The following is a 14742-nucleotide window of genomic DNA, read 5'->3' as shown; positions in this document are numbered from 1 at the left end:
ATTTCAAACCAATCAAAATGGTCTCCCCCTCTTCTTATTTACCCCAATTAAAGCCTAATATGCAAAGATGTTTGAAATGTCTACATCTCTAGTGATATACTATTCATAATATCATGACTCTTTGCAATTTCTTTATTGGGGAGAGTTTTTGAAATTACATTGAATTGAAGAATTGAGAATAATTTTGTTTCATTATTATTATATTCTTTTATTTCATAGAATTTATAATAATATTTATTTTTCTCTTCTTTCCCCCTGTTAGGAGTAATTCTGGGTCAAGTTCCAGTAAGAAAAAGAGGTCAAAATCAACACCATGCAGAACACTGCATGACTTCTTCCAGAAAAAAGACAAGACTACTTGATCAATGGACAACAGAGGAGCGTTTTGTGATTTTTTTCCTGTCAGTGATCAGCCAATGAGATCAAAGCATTTCAGAAGCTTGAAATAGTTCAGATAAAATCAAAATTAATCTTTTCACTCCCAAGGCGTACATAGTACAGACTTACTTTGTGATTATTTTTGTATCATGTAGAAAGATCACATGTTTAACGAAATCATGCAACTCATTTATCACATATTACATACTAATATGTCATAGTATGAAGTGAACCTAACTTACCAAGTATTTTGCTCGTTTTCTTTTTCACCATTTGCAAAGTGCATTTATAATTCATATTAATTATGATAAACTAATTTGTCAGTATTTTGTAAATACATGTACATTTGTATGTGAATATCAGTACTCAGAAAATAGATATATGTGTGATATAAATGACAATGGGTACTAGTCTGAAATAAGTGATGAAACATTTTAATATTTGTTAATTGCTATGTACATGGATACCACTAGAGGACTTTGTTTATGAAGATACTGTATATCTACTGTATTAGAAAAAAACCCAATTCATTATACAATGGTGATTTATGATCAAAGCCAAACTCAAGCCGTTGCAGGGATCAGTACTTCACAGAAAAGGTCTTTGAAGTTTGAACTCAAGGTCATGGTTGTGAGATGTGGATGGTTAATCAAATACAATAACAAGGTTCCCCATCACTATCTTAAACATACTTCTTGAGTGGGTATTAGAATAATTATGCTCACTTGTTCTCTATGAAATGTCAGGTTATGACTGTTCCAGAGATACCTCGTTCATGAAATCCTCACAAATGTTTATTGTTTGTATTGCATTTGTATGTCCTTTACAATGTCACCATTTCAATCATATGGTTCATACATACCTGTTTTCCATATCATTAATGAAATAGAAAACCACTTTTAATGTACCGACTAGGGCTTCATCTACTCTTCATTATTTAGTGCATCTCTTTTAGAATGAGTTGGTGTCAATATGCATTGTGCACTTTTATCGCCATCTTGTATAAATTATCCATGAATTTCAATCCAGGTGGTCTGATGTCTACCCCTTTCCCCATTTAAATAAAAATGGTAAAAACTTGATGATAGTTAAAGGGAATCCAGCCTTGGCCATATAATGTTGTGTTGGGAAGGAGAAAAATAAATTAAACAGAATGGCAAAAGTTTGAAAGAAATCGGACAAGCAATAAGAAAGTTATAGCTGCTTTAAAATTGAGATCACTAATAGTATGTAGATTTCAAATTGGCAACTGGGTAAGTAAATTATGACAAGGGGCAAGGACAACTTTCCCATAGGCCATGTACTTTATTATCAGGGATTTGTGGTTTTCTCTTAAGTACCCATTCCCCTGGGGGCAGTAATCTAAATATAATCCAGGTAGTATATTGTTTTATGTCCTCATGAAAGAAAAATATGATTTGAAATAAAACTTTAGGGAAAAATGACATTTTAGCCATAATATGTACTGGAGTACATGGAAGAGTAGTCCTTGCCTTACATCACTATGACATCCCATATGCGGCCAATTTGAAGTCTCCATGGGTATAGTGATTACCAATATTTACAACTTTTAAATATTCATAACTTTCTTGTTGTTTGTCCAATATTGTTCAAACTTTCACCTATCAACTTGTCTGATTTTTCTTTTTCTTATAAAAACAAGTTTTTATTTGGGTTGGATTCCCCTTTAAATTATGAATTTCACATGTATGTAACTTTTGTATGATGAGGATCGGTAAGGAATGGAGGGTAACATGATTTTTTCATTTAAAACATGAAACTTGCCAATAATTAAATTTTGAGCATTACAGTAGCAGTATTAGACACATTGCACATTATTTTCCTTATGAAGGTTTTTTCATACTGCTACAGGACAGGAACACTAGGTGAGGATTAGTTCTCCAAGTTGATTGGAGAACATGACTTGTACTTTCTATTACATTTTATGTTTACTTACAAGGCATATTTGTCTTGAAATATAAGGTATTTAAAATCATTTTAGGAATTAATGCTTGTACATGAAATGCTGCAATAAATTTGATACTCAGATATTTAAATTAAATTGAAAATGATATGATAAATGAATGAGGAAGCCTTAATTATTGGATATGTGAATGCCATTGTTAATGCTGTAGGTGACAATGATGGTGATGTGAAGATGATGGTAGTAATGATATTAAGGCTGCTGGTGATAAGGAATCTTAAAGGGGGAGTGAACTGTGTGTTATAAATACAGTCTTAAAATATACATTTTCAGATATCTACTATACTACAGAGAATAAATTGACCTATAATTATATTTGTATAGAGAAACTAAAATGTTTTGAGAGGAAAAGTAATTGTTTTGCTACTTGGTAACATAACTATTGCGGTATAAATGTATTGAGTAGTTAATTAGCATGTCATCATTCAAGTAGGTCTATATTACTAGACTACACTAGCATTATGCGTCAGAAAACTGGCCAGGTACGAGTAGTTGAGGACTTGAGATGGCACTATTGGTTCGTATCTGCTTTAAGGATTATGACTATGATGGTGGTGTGAAGATGATGGTAGTAATGTTGGTGGTGGTGATGATGATACTCATGTTGTGATGATGATTATGACTAATGGTGACGATAGCGGGGATGATGATGATTATGACTGATGGTGGTGGTAGTGGTGATGTTGCTGATAAGGGTCATGATTGTAACAATGGATGATAATGATGCCGAGTAGTGATTATGATATATAATTATGACATTGACGGATAGTGATGATGAATAGAGAAAAGAAAATTTAAGAGAATTTGTCAAAAATCAAAATCAGATATGGAAAAGGAAAAATTAAACAAGCACTTATTTTTCAGTTGTGTTAGTGCTAGTAAAGTTGATGATTATGATGGTGATAATATTAACTTTTGTCTACATACTCATTCATCAAGCCATTATGAAAATATTCATGATACATCCAAGCATGATCATATAATGTTATCAGTTTATGTTTTCATCCTGGGAGCATTTCATCAACATTTTTTGTCTGAGAAGTTGTTAGATTGACTATCCTTGATTTTGATTGGCTGAGATGCATAGTTGACATGGCGACTGTCGGAAAAAATGTCTGAAAGGTCCTTTGATGAAACGCTCCCCTGAATGAGAGCAGGTGAATGGCAGTGAACATCAATCTAAAGTGGTACTGAGATTACTTTCATCTTATTACTTTGCAACATAGCATCTTCATAACCATCACCTTCTTCATCATCTTCAACATTACCATCATCTTCATCATCAATATCATCACCACCATCATCTTAACCATCATATTCTAAACCTAACATTTTCATACTTAATATTTTTGATAATCATAATTCTAACAAAAGTACAGTATCACTATCACCATAATAAATCTTCATTTTCAATGAAACAAAGCGCCCTAACAATACTTGAAAAGTTCATAATTACACTATTCATATCTGTCATTTTATCTGAATCCTACACTGGACATTTTAAATCTTGCTTTTTAATCATAAATATTCCATCTGTAAGAATTTTCAGTCAATAAAAAGAATATATCTGAAATTAATTTGTAGAGTAAAATCACATGAATGAGCAAAATAACAGAAACAACAAAGTTATGTAAAATAAAACAATAGATGCCAGGGCTCATGCTACTTTCAAATTTTGCAGTACCAAGAATTTATTCATATTGATGATTATCAGAAATGGTACCTTACAAATTGATAAAAAGTGGATCCTCAATGATCAAATGATCTTTACCCTACCTCTACCTTTATATGCTGACAAGAAAGTGATGTGAAATGTTGAAAATAATCTCAATGATTCTGATCCATAACCACTGATGTTATTTCTATCAGAGATGCAAGTTTCAAAATTTGAATGCACAATGGGTATAAAGTCTTGGTACAGAACCCCTGCTTGGATAGGTGGGGAAAATGTCCATACTAATTTTATTTTCCTGAAATACAGAGAGAAGACTTTCAAAGCTTAGTTTTCGAGGCATTTTACATTCATCTTTTATCTCCTGATTTTACCTGAAACATTTAATTACTCTGAAATCTGCTGAATAAAGGAAAAAGTTTGTCACATATGTTAAAGTTCGAATAAAATCTGTGCCCCGTTTTAAAAGAAAACAAGGTAGTCCTATAAAATTAACATATTCTACAACAAATTTAATTTTGCCAATGATACTGTAATATTTCACTTACTTAGAAGCTTGCAAATGATAAAAGTGTTTACAAAATATTGAGGAATGACTTTCCAATATGTAACATAATACTAATATCTGTAATGATATGGTAATACGGTAGGTCAATTTCTATAGAGTAGCTCCTACTATTAAACAATTGACTACTGAATACTGTAATTCCCATAGACTTTGTTCAGGTATCATCTGGTTCCAGTTGGCAATGGGCTAAAGAAATTTAAAAAGAAATAAACCCTGCCAGGTACCCAATCATTTCACCTGGGTTTAGTGCAGCAAAACATGCCACGGCTGGTATTTGGACTAACAACCCTCTGAAAGCATCAGAATCACCAGACCATGCTTCCTATACTTCACTTGCTGCTATCTTTCTTTTGTTCAAACAAGGAGTTACTCCTTGGTATAGGGATGGGGAAGCTTGGTTCCAAGGTCAAAGGAATACAGTGTGTGTGTTGGAAACTATTTTGGAGCCATCATCATATAAGCAAGAGAACCCAATTATCAAGCAGCATTTTCAACAATATGAAGGATAGTTTTCATTAGATGATTATATCCCACTTAAAAATATGATTTGCATACTCCAAATATCAATCATTGTCAGTAGATTTACTGAACATCCTTTATATAACCAACTCCTCAGACAGCAAATCCTATATTTGGGAATGAGGGGATTCATGTTTTAACATTTAATACAATAATTATTTAATAGACAAAACTCTGTATTTGATTATGTAGTATTTTCATCAGAAGATATCAAGATAATACAAATACAATATATATTGTATTGAGAATGAAGGTGGCAATAACTGGAAAGGTAAACAGACTTCAAATCATGAGTTTTTCTCATTTCTAATAGCATCCATGATGTGTTTAAAATATTGTTCTAATAAAATAGTGCTGTCTTGTGTACATCTTTCTTCATTACCAGATGGATCCAAGACTCTGTTTAACATTGTCCCTATTTTCTCTCCTCTTAGCGGTTGTCTGAGCTGCTTCTCCTTTCCTAGCTAACCTATGCCTCACTGCGGCGTTCTGCTTCTTCTGCAAGTTACTCCTGACCTTTGACCTCACAAGGGCAGGGTCCATCGTCGAGGAAGTAGATGCATAGGAGCTGACGCTATCACTATTCCTTGATCTGGCATTCATTGAGTGAGCATTGACCTTTGACATGCTGGCTTCACTCCGATGCGGTCTGTACTGCTTGTTAGATGCACCAATGTCTTCAAGATCATCATCTTCGCTATCATTTTCTTTCTCTCCTCCACTCTCAACTTCCTCAGTCCCATCTATAATGGACTGCTCTTCAGCATCATTGTCTTTTCTTTCATCAGTCCCACTCATATGCTTTTCTGTATTGTCACTAAAATCTTTCTTTACTGTAGAAGAGGCTAGTTCTGATGACTGGCCTTCCCTGGAAGCTTGAAGGTCTTCACAATTTTTTTCTTCACCACTGCTATCTTTGAGTCTATCGATAGAGTTCTCCATCTCTTCTTCATCTCCTTTCTCATCCTCCTCTTCATCTTCTTCTCCTTCATCATCTGTATCACAATCTTCATCATCACCATCCTCCTTCAGTGCAGCAGTAGCCTATGAAAGAGAAACAATGTATATGAACAAACTTTCAGCGGATACTACAAAAACAGAGATGCCAACCGTTACGGATTTGCCGTATTTGTTCCGATGTTATTCCTCCAATTACGGTGTGACGGCAACAATAAAAAGGTTACAGAAAAAACAACTACAATACATGTGTATTGCTTTGCTGTGCATGTGTATATATGCGTGTATTGTGCATGTATATGCGTGTATTGTGTATACATGTATCGTGCATGCAGCGTGTGTGTGGCCAACGGTAAACCTACGGGAGTTTCTCTCCTGAGATTTCTATTGCAAGCACCTCTGCGCACTGCTGCTGAATACACAGCGAAGTGCGGAGTGCAAGCCGCGGTTCATGCATGCACAATGTCAATGGCGATTGGGTGGTTGAGCGTATAAACGATGCTACTTCGCAGGATGTTCCTGAGAAACTCCCATTTGTTCCTGACAAATATGGTAAATATTCCTGACAACCATCCCTTTAGGTTAGCATCTCTGCAAAAATACATAAGTATCTTTAATCAATTTTGGGATTATCCCCAGGGAGTGAAGAAAGTGCATACATTGTGAGCAGGCAAGCAAGAATTTGATGACCAGAGTAATGATGATCTAGAAAGTGCTTAGAGATGTTGTTCTGGTGTATTAAGCACCACATAACAGCAGAATATTATTACTATTCATTATTTCAACTGCTTGAAGCAGCAAAAACCATGCCAGGTATATAAGCATACGCACTAATATGTCAAAGTTAAGAAGTATAATTTCATAATTCATTCGGTTTAGATTAATTTTGTTTAAAACCTATGATCATGTAATTACTTTTAATTTTCATACCTCTTGTAGTGATCGTTCCATCTCTTTTGAGAAACCACTAGCTGCTACGTCCACATCCAAGGTGTTTTCACATCTGTCAAAATATACAAAAGGCATTGATCATAACACTGAAGAATCTTAATCCAAAAACATTTCCCACATATTTTCAGAGTTTTTTTAACATTAAAAACCAAAAATATTTTTATAATAATTTTACATTGAATCAAGCAATGTTGGAACATTGTCATCACATACAGCTTCACAAGAAATCTACATATAATAATTGTATGATTTTAGGCAATATCTTAATCTAAGAGCTCTTGTCCATACAAATAGCACTTTAAATTAATATAATACCAACACACTGTCATAACGTTTTTAGGGGGGGGGGGGGGTTATAATACTAATGCATACAAAAAACATTTACAAGGTTAGGACATGTGTAAAGTGGGCAGATCTTCATTAGAATTTAAAAAAAACGTTATAAATGTGTTGGTTTGTTTTTTTATCTGTATCAAATGTACTTACATTATATCTGAAAACTTTGGGTAGAGTTCACTTTCATAGTTGAATCTTCTACTGAAGAAGTCCTTGACACACTGTACATCACGGTTAAAATACCTGGAAAGATTATAACAAGTATACATTGTAAAGAACCTTTTATAGAGTTTATTTTGGGGTGATTCTTCTCATGTGCAAGGCCATTATTTTTTAGAGATGAATAAGCTGATCATAAAATGATTACTTATGACTTCTTTGTCATGTGTTTTGAGTGAAAGTGTTGAATACCATAAACCCTCAATAGCTTTACATGTAAGATCGGAAAAGACAAAGCATATTTAATATGTAATACTTGACAATGAGCTGGCTAGACTTGATTTTTTAAACACTGCTGCATAATATTTTCCTTCTCTCTCCTGTTTATGTGGTAAGCATACTTCATCTCATGTGATTTCCAGCTAAAAGGTACCGGTATTAAGGTTACAACTGATATTAATGAGTGGCAGCCGGCAATTGAACTGGCCTTGTTCGAAGCTTTCCTTGGCTGGGCGACCAGTGGAATAATTGTCAGTGAATTTCGCCGACTACTTTACCATTAGTAAATTAAATGTAAGGATTTTCAGTAGCTTATAACATCTGCCGATGAAATTGTCTTCATGAAACACTCCACTTGAGGGTGCATTATATAGTGACTGATAATGTCCACTTGATATTTAATGCATATTCTTAGTGATGAATACATGGTAGTATGTATTTTCCAAGCATGATCTCATCATGGTTCCATGACATTTGCTCTGGTGACAATTGCTCTGCTCTAAATTCCACACACTAATCATATGACCAACTTCAACCCTGAGTTTAACACTATAACCAACCCTAAACCTAACATAAAACCCTACTGCAACCCTAACCCTACATCTTAAATGAAATCAAGCCTGGAGCGATTGTCGCAGGAGCAAATGCCATGTCACTTTGTTATAAATATATACCACATGCAACTGGGAATTTAAGTGTGATTTTAAGTAAGAATATTTTTTTTGGGTGAAATACCTCTCCTATCTAGGAGTGGCTATTGTTTGCTTATAATCTTAAATATATAACCCCAAAACAGACTTTGTGATGTTGACTTACCATTCTGCACTTTCATGAGATGTGGAGACCATCTGAGGGAAGTCAATGAGAGTGATTTGATCCTGATCATCGAGCATGAGATTAAACTCATTAAAATCACCATGGATGAGACCGTGATTACCTAATCTCACAATCAGGTTCATCAGGTCATCATACACTGAGGCAGGGTCTTCTATCGTGTGCACTTGATTTCTGTTCAATGATATTAAGACACTTAAGAAAATCATAAACTGCTAACCATAACGAATGTCTTAACTGAGTTCTACTTTTATGCCAATAGAACATAAACCCCTAAAGCAACTGCACTGTAAACAGTGTCATTCATATACAAATATGACATTTTGTATTGAAACATTAAGAAAATGAAAAACAATCTAATTTACACTTTTTCACACTGCTCATTTTATGCCTTCAAACAACTGTAATTAAAAAAAAAATGTCTTTAGTTATGTGTTCATATTTAAGTTGGTTGCTATGCATGGTTTTATTCATTACTTGAAATTGATGATTCCACGACCAAAATTCTGATTTTATGAATATGGACTTTCAATATCAAAATATATATTTTTGGAATAAAAAATAGCTTCAAGGATAAATTTTACAGATGTAAATATTAAATGAAATAAGAAAATTACTTTACATTCCTTCAACAATTATTAATGATATTAATGAATCACTTTTGTATACTTACAATGGATATGCATTCATGAGTTCCATGACCACACAATGTCTGTTGAAGTCTATTGGTTTAGGTACAGGGAAGCTATGATCATACAAAGCCTAGGAGAAAAAAGTAAATTAAATATAAATGAACCATGACACCTAGTCAAAACTAAAGAGGTAGCCAGCCTGAAAACGTGTCATTATATCAAGTTACAATGAAAACCCAAGGCAATATGGATTTGTTTATGGGTAAATTGTTTTCACAAGACTAACAACTTTTGTGTTACTTTAACCTCCGACCCCTTCATCTCACAAGATACAATATCCATTACTATGCAGAGTTGAAATTCAAGGGTTGAATTTACTTGTTACCAAGTTAGACACAAACATAATTAGCTAACTTACCATTTTCACCCAAATGTACAAGATACATTAGTAATTGAATCTACTTAATATTGTTGTTGCATAACATATACAATGTAATTCTAACCTTCATAAATGCGAACTCTTTCATAGCAGCAAGGCGAGATAAGTAGAGCCAAGATGCATTCTTTCTCTTTCCAAGATAGTCACGCTTCTCTTTCAGTTTACGAAATGACGTCCTCCCAAGTCTGTGAAAAAGTACAATTAGAATCATTATAATATTGTGAAAAACGCAAGTAAACATAGATTAAAATTTCATCAGACATAATGTGAATCAACTATGAGAAACTTGCTTTATTTATTCATTTAACAAGAATGATAATGATGCATGAATGTATGGGATTGTCTCAAAAACTTGAAAAAAATCGTCTTCAGTATGGAACTTCTCTTCCATAAGTGGATATATTTTTCAGACAAGAATGATAAATTACACGTTACTATGGAAACCATAAAGAATTAAACACTCAATCTCCTTACCTATGTAACTTGAGAGCCAACTGTTCATCATCATTATTGGCAACGATGTAGATATCTAAAGTGAAAAAAACCCAAAACCAATCATTATTTAGTATCAAATAAGAATTAGTTCCTAATTCTGGTAAGTAATGAAATTACTAGCATATTTTCAATAAAAAAATAAAGTGTATTCAAATGGAGTGGTCAGCAAGCACACATTGCAACTTGACAATTACTTCCAGAATCCTTAAGCATATATACTTGACTTGAAGATTTTTTCCCAAAACAACTGATCTTTTTCATGACTCTATACTGAAAGGGGTACTCCGGGCTAAAAATCATTATATCTAAATAAATAGAGTAAAATTCATCAAACAAAATGCTGAAAATTTCATTAAAACCTGATAACAAGCTATTAAATTAAAGTTTAACAATAGTTTAAAAAAAAACAATATATGCACTACATCATGAACATTCAATAGGTGGGCTGACGATGTCACATCCACACTTGCTTTTTCTTATGTTATTACATGAAATCATAATCATTCAATATTTTTACACATCTGTCAATGTGTATAATGTGTAAGTTCCAAAAAATATGTTGCAGCAAGAATTATCTTACACATATAATCATTTTTCAATCCAATTTGTTTCATTCTGGGTGGACAAAGTTTATAACATCATCAGCTTGCTTATTCCATATTCATGAAGACATAGAACCGCTTCACCAAAGTAATGCAAAACTAATGTCATAACTTTGTCATTCCTCGTACAATTTTAATGAAATTTTCTTTTTTTTTCTTTGTCCGTCTTTAATTAATCTGTTCAAATCATATTATTTTCAGCCTGATTTACCCCTTTAACGGTTGAGGTATTAACAAAGCAAATAACAGGTCATGAACAGCATACCTGATTCTTTGCCGACTCCTATTTGATTGCCAACCGATGCCACTGAATCGCGGGCAGCAAGAGCCTTCAATGCAAGATAGTCATACCCGGGATAGGTTAGCCGATATCCAGAAACTGCAAAAGGAGATTTGAAAGAAAAAGATACCAAGAAACATGAGATACAAAGCCAAAGGTTAAGATCACCTAAAAGTTCAATTTCAAGATCCTTGAACAGGGTAGGACTGTATACTGAGATTACTGACACAGACATTGATACATGGCTGCTATTATTTCAAGCTTTCAGCTTACGATAGCTGGCCTCTGCATTTAAATTCATTCGTTATTGTTTACATGAATATTATGTCTATATATCTACTTAACTACTATACAATTGTCACCTTTGTAACTTGATCATTATGTATGTTTGATTTTATATCATTGTTATAAATTTGTAATTTTTATTTATTAATAAATGCAGAAATACCTGCTTAAAAAAAAAAATGCACTGAAGATATTCTACACTGTATTTGACAACAGAATATAAAAGGTAGTAACTATAAAGGAGTCTTTACTCGTCCTTGTGCAATCATGCATTAAAAAGAGAATTGCAATATTTGACCTCATTTGACATATTTACAAAAACCTTGAATCTTTGAATGCCTATAAATCATATGGAGTATCATCTAACATTCCAGTCTTACAAACATTTAGTGACTTAAAGGAGAATGAAACCCTTGAAACCAGCTGAAACCATATCAAAGAGAAAAATCAAAGAAACATATTGTTGAAAGTTTGAGGAAGATTGAATGAATAATAAGAAAGTTATGAGCATTTTAATATTGAGATCACTAATGTCATGTAGTTCCTCCCATTGGCAATGCGACCAAGATCTGTGATGTCACACACGTACAACTCCCTCATTACTTTAGTACTTATTTCACTTATATTCTCACTTTTATAGAGTCTATCACAAGGTGAGGTGTTCTCTTTATGAGAGGACAAGTACAGAGGTTTCACAACATTATATCATTGATGAATCGTTTGTCATATGATTAGAATGAGCAAAAAGATATGCTTTGGGGTATATTTTCAGTGTCCAAAAGGGGAGAGTTGTTCATCTGTGACATCATAGATCTTGGTCGCATTGCCAATTGGAGGATCTCCATAGCATTAGTGATCTCGACATTCAAATGCTCATAATTCTTCTATTGCTAGTCCTATTTTACTAAAACTTTTGTTGATCTTATTCTTTGATTTTTCTGCTTTCACAAAAGCTAACTTCCTCCAAGAGTTTCATTCTCCTTTAAATATTTTTTATCTGTAAATTCTTGATATTCAATGCCCTCTCTGTGTTTGTATTTTTACATAAAAATAACTTCAATTTCAACATTATAGCTAGAAAGCTATAAAAAAGACTATATTGTTTACGGTCTAAGAAAAGAAAAAGGCAAAGAAATTAATTTAATGTTGAATTATGCATTATATTCTTTTTACAAATGTTACAAGATAACATTAGTTACAATGAAAAAGATGAAGTTTTATGATTTGAAAATTATGTTCATATATGTTCTGGAAAAAAGATATGATAATGAGAGAGGTAAACGAAAGGAAAATTTGTATATGAATATGAGCAAATGGAATTTAATACTGAATAACTTGTAAAACTTTTGTTTTGTGTACATATATATGTGTGTATATTTTTATTCAAATAAAGAAGACCAGTACTGGTTTAAAAGAAAAAAAAAATAAATAAAAAAGACTATATTTTGAAACTTGTATCCCATATAATCATCAAGTGGTTTATATACCAAAAAGAAAACACAAGATATTTTCTTTTCGGTTTGAGCCCTGACCAAAGTGAATTCTTATATTAAATACCCAACACCCCCCAAAAAAATCCATTAAAAGAAATTATTATTTCATATCATCCACAGGCCACATCTTATAAATAAGTCAATAATTTGTTAATGAATTGGAATGGTTACAGGACATTTTTATTTCAGTAAGGAATCAAGGACTTTAACTGATGTCACTTCAGTTAAAACTTTCTAAAATACTTGAGATGGGCATACTGTATGGTTGCAAAAAATAAGCTAAGTTGGAACATTTTACCTTATTTGACATGCAAACGTGACCTCTGAATCTGACCCCACCCCAAACAAATAACACCCATTTGGAAATGGAAAATAATCATTAAAAACAAGAGGAAAGTTAACATTTATATATCACTAAATTCTGCATCATCAAATAAAAAAATATTGTATTCTGTCTATCTCAATCCCACTTAACCAAAATAATCTAGACAATCCATCTACTCACTGCTTTAAAACCTAAATAAAAACTCCAGTTTTATCACTCTAATTTTGCTCTCTCTCTCACCAAGCCTCGATAAGAACATCCTCTTTATTTCCAGCTTAAACTACTATTCCTTGAATTACCTTTTCCGTGCTCCCAAGCAATCAGTTTATTTCTGACAAGCTCTTTCAGGACTTTATGGCATCCTCCATGACGAAGATTAGCAATCGATGCAACTAAGTTTGAAGGGACTATCTCATGGTTCTTCATCCCCATTTCGAGCTGTAAATATAAAGCATGGAAAAAAAATAACCTAAGTTTCAAGAAATCTCACAAGCTGTCCAAGAAACACTAAGGTCATTTGTTATAAGATGCTCCCGAGGCCAAAAATGGAGTATGCATCTGAGATCTGGGACCCATTCACACAGTCAAAAATCAGAAATCTGGAAATGATACAACACAGGTACGCTCGCTATGTTTGTCACGACTACCGAACTACAAGCAGCATTTCTGCTATGCTTCGACAACTACAGTGGCAAACCCTTCAAGAGCGTAGGGCCCAAGCCAAGACTCTACTAATGTATCGCATCATTAATAATCTTGTAGACGTCCAGCAACAACTGAAACACTCATCCTTCAAGTTCAAATCCCGAGGTCATTCTCAAAAACTCATGATTCCATTTGAAAATACGGAATGTTACAAAAATTCCTTCTTTCCTGCCATTTAATTTCTTCTCAAATTTTATTGCGACTGGGGGTTTCCCAGATTAAAACATTTACAATTTGTTAAAAGTACACAGTTTCTAAAATAACGGTAAATTAAGTTGGACTATCTGACTTTATCAAGTGAACAATACACAGAACGACATACATGGGACTCTGTACAAAAACGTGTAAAAATGAGGGTCTATATTTAGGGCAAGTGCAGTGGACGTGGACGTGGACGTGGGAGTAATCCAATCTAATAGATACTTACTGCTGTAAGAACACGAAAGTCCTCTTTTGAAAGGTAACGTAACATCGATACATTTAGTTTCCCCATTTTCTGAAACACGAAAGTAGATCTAACTTGTCACTTAGGCCTAACGTTGGAATATTAAACTTAAAGTTTCTCCGATCCTCGATGACGTGACGATGGTGACCTCCTGTTATTGCGCATGTGCATTGCAATATCGGAAAAAATAGAATTTGGTTTGGTTCACTGAAAAGTTATCAAAATGCCTGGTTCAGAGAATCCTGTTGTTAAATTCGTTGGACCCAAATACATCGATATGGCAAGGTCATGGTAAGTATTATATTTCGTTTAAATCGATTGTATTTTCACTGTAAAATTTAAGAAAAATACGTCTCGTAATTGACAAACGTGTGTGCGCGCTTGCCAGCATGCCGGCGTGACAT

The 14742-nt window shown here is 33.4% G+C and overlaps 2 protein-coding genes across 3 annotated transcripts in view; one reads left to right on the top strand and one right to left on the bottom strand.

The window, feature by feature from the left end:
- Positions 1-2461, top strand: part of LOC129262229 (DNA polymerase kappa-like) — a 17679-nt gene extending 15218 nt beyond the window's left edge. Inside the window, exon 13 of one of the 2 annotated variants that reach the window (XM_064100084.1) lies at positions 263-2461. In XM_064100084.1, coding sequence (XP_063956154.1) covers positions 263-362 — 100 coding nt within the window. In that variant the 3' untranslated portion in view covers positions 363-2461. The remainder of the gene's footprint in view (positions 1-262) is intronic. The other variant, XM_064100085.1, reaches the window with a different exon arrangement.
- LOC129262230 (uncharacterized) lies at positions 797-14742 on the bottom strand. The gene is made up of 10 exons (XM_054900314.2): positions 14321-14742; positions 13488-13626; positions 11071-11184; positions 10183-10237; positions 9773-9893; positions 9311-9399; positions 8620-8811; positions 7516-7608; positions 7009-7081; positions 797-6165 (listed from the first exon to the last, which is right to left on the bottom strand). Exons 1-10 carry the CDS (start codon positions 14384-14386, stop codon positions 5500-5502), a joined length of 1608 nt encoding a protein of 535 aa, XP_054756289.2. The 5' UTR covers positions 14387-14742; the 3' UTR covers positions 797-5499.

Source organism: Lytechinus pictus, chromosome 5, assembly GCF_037042905.1.
Source record: "Lytechinus pictus isolate F3 Inbred chromosome 5, Lp3.0, whole genome shotgun sequence".
Lineage (NCBI taxonomy): Eukaryota > Metazoa > Echinodermata > Echinoidea > Temnopleuroida > Toxopneustidae > Lytechinus > Lytechinus pictus.
The sequence above is the reverse complement of the archived record's forward strand: the minus strand, read 5'-3'. Positions and strand labels throughout refer to the sequence as shown.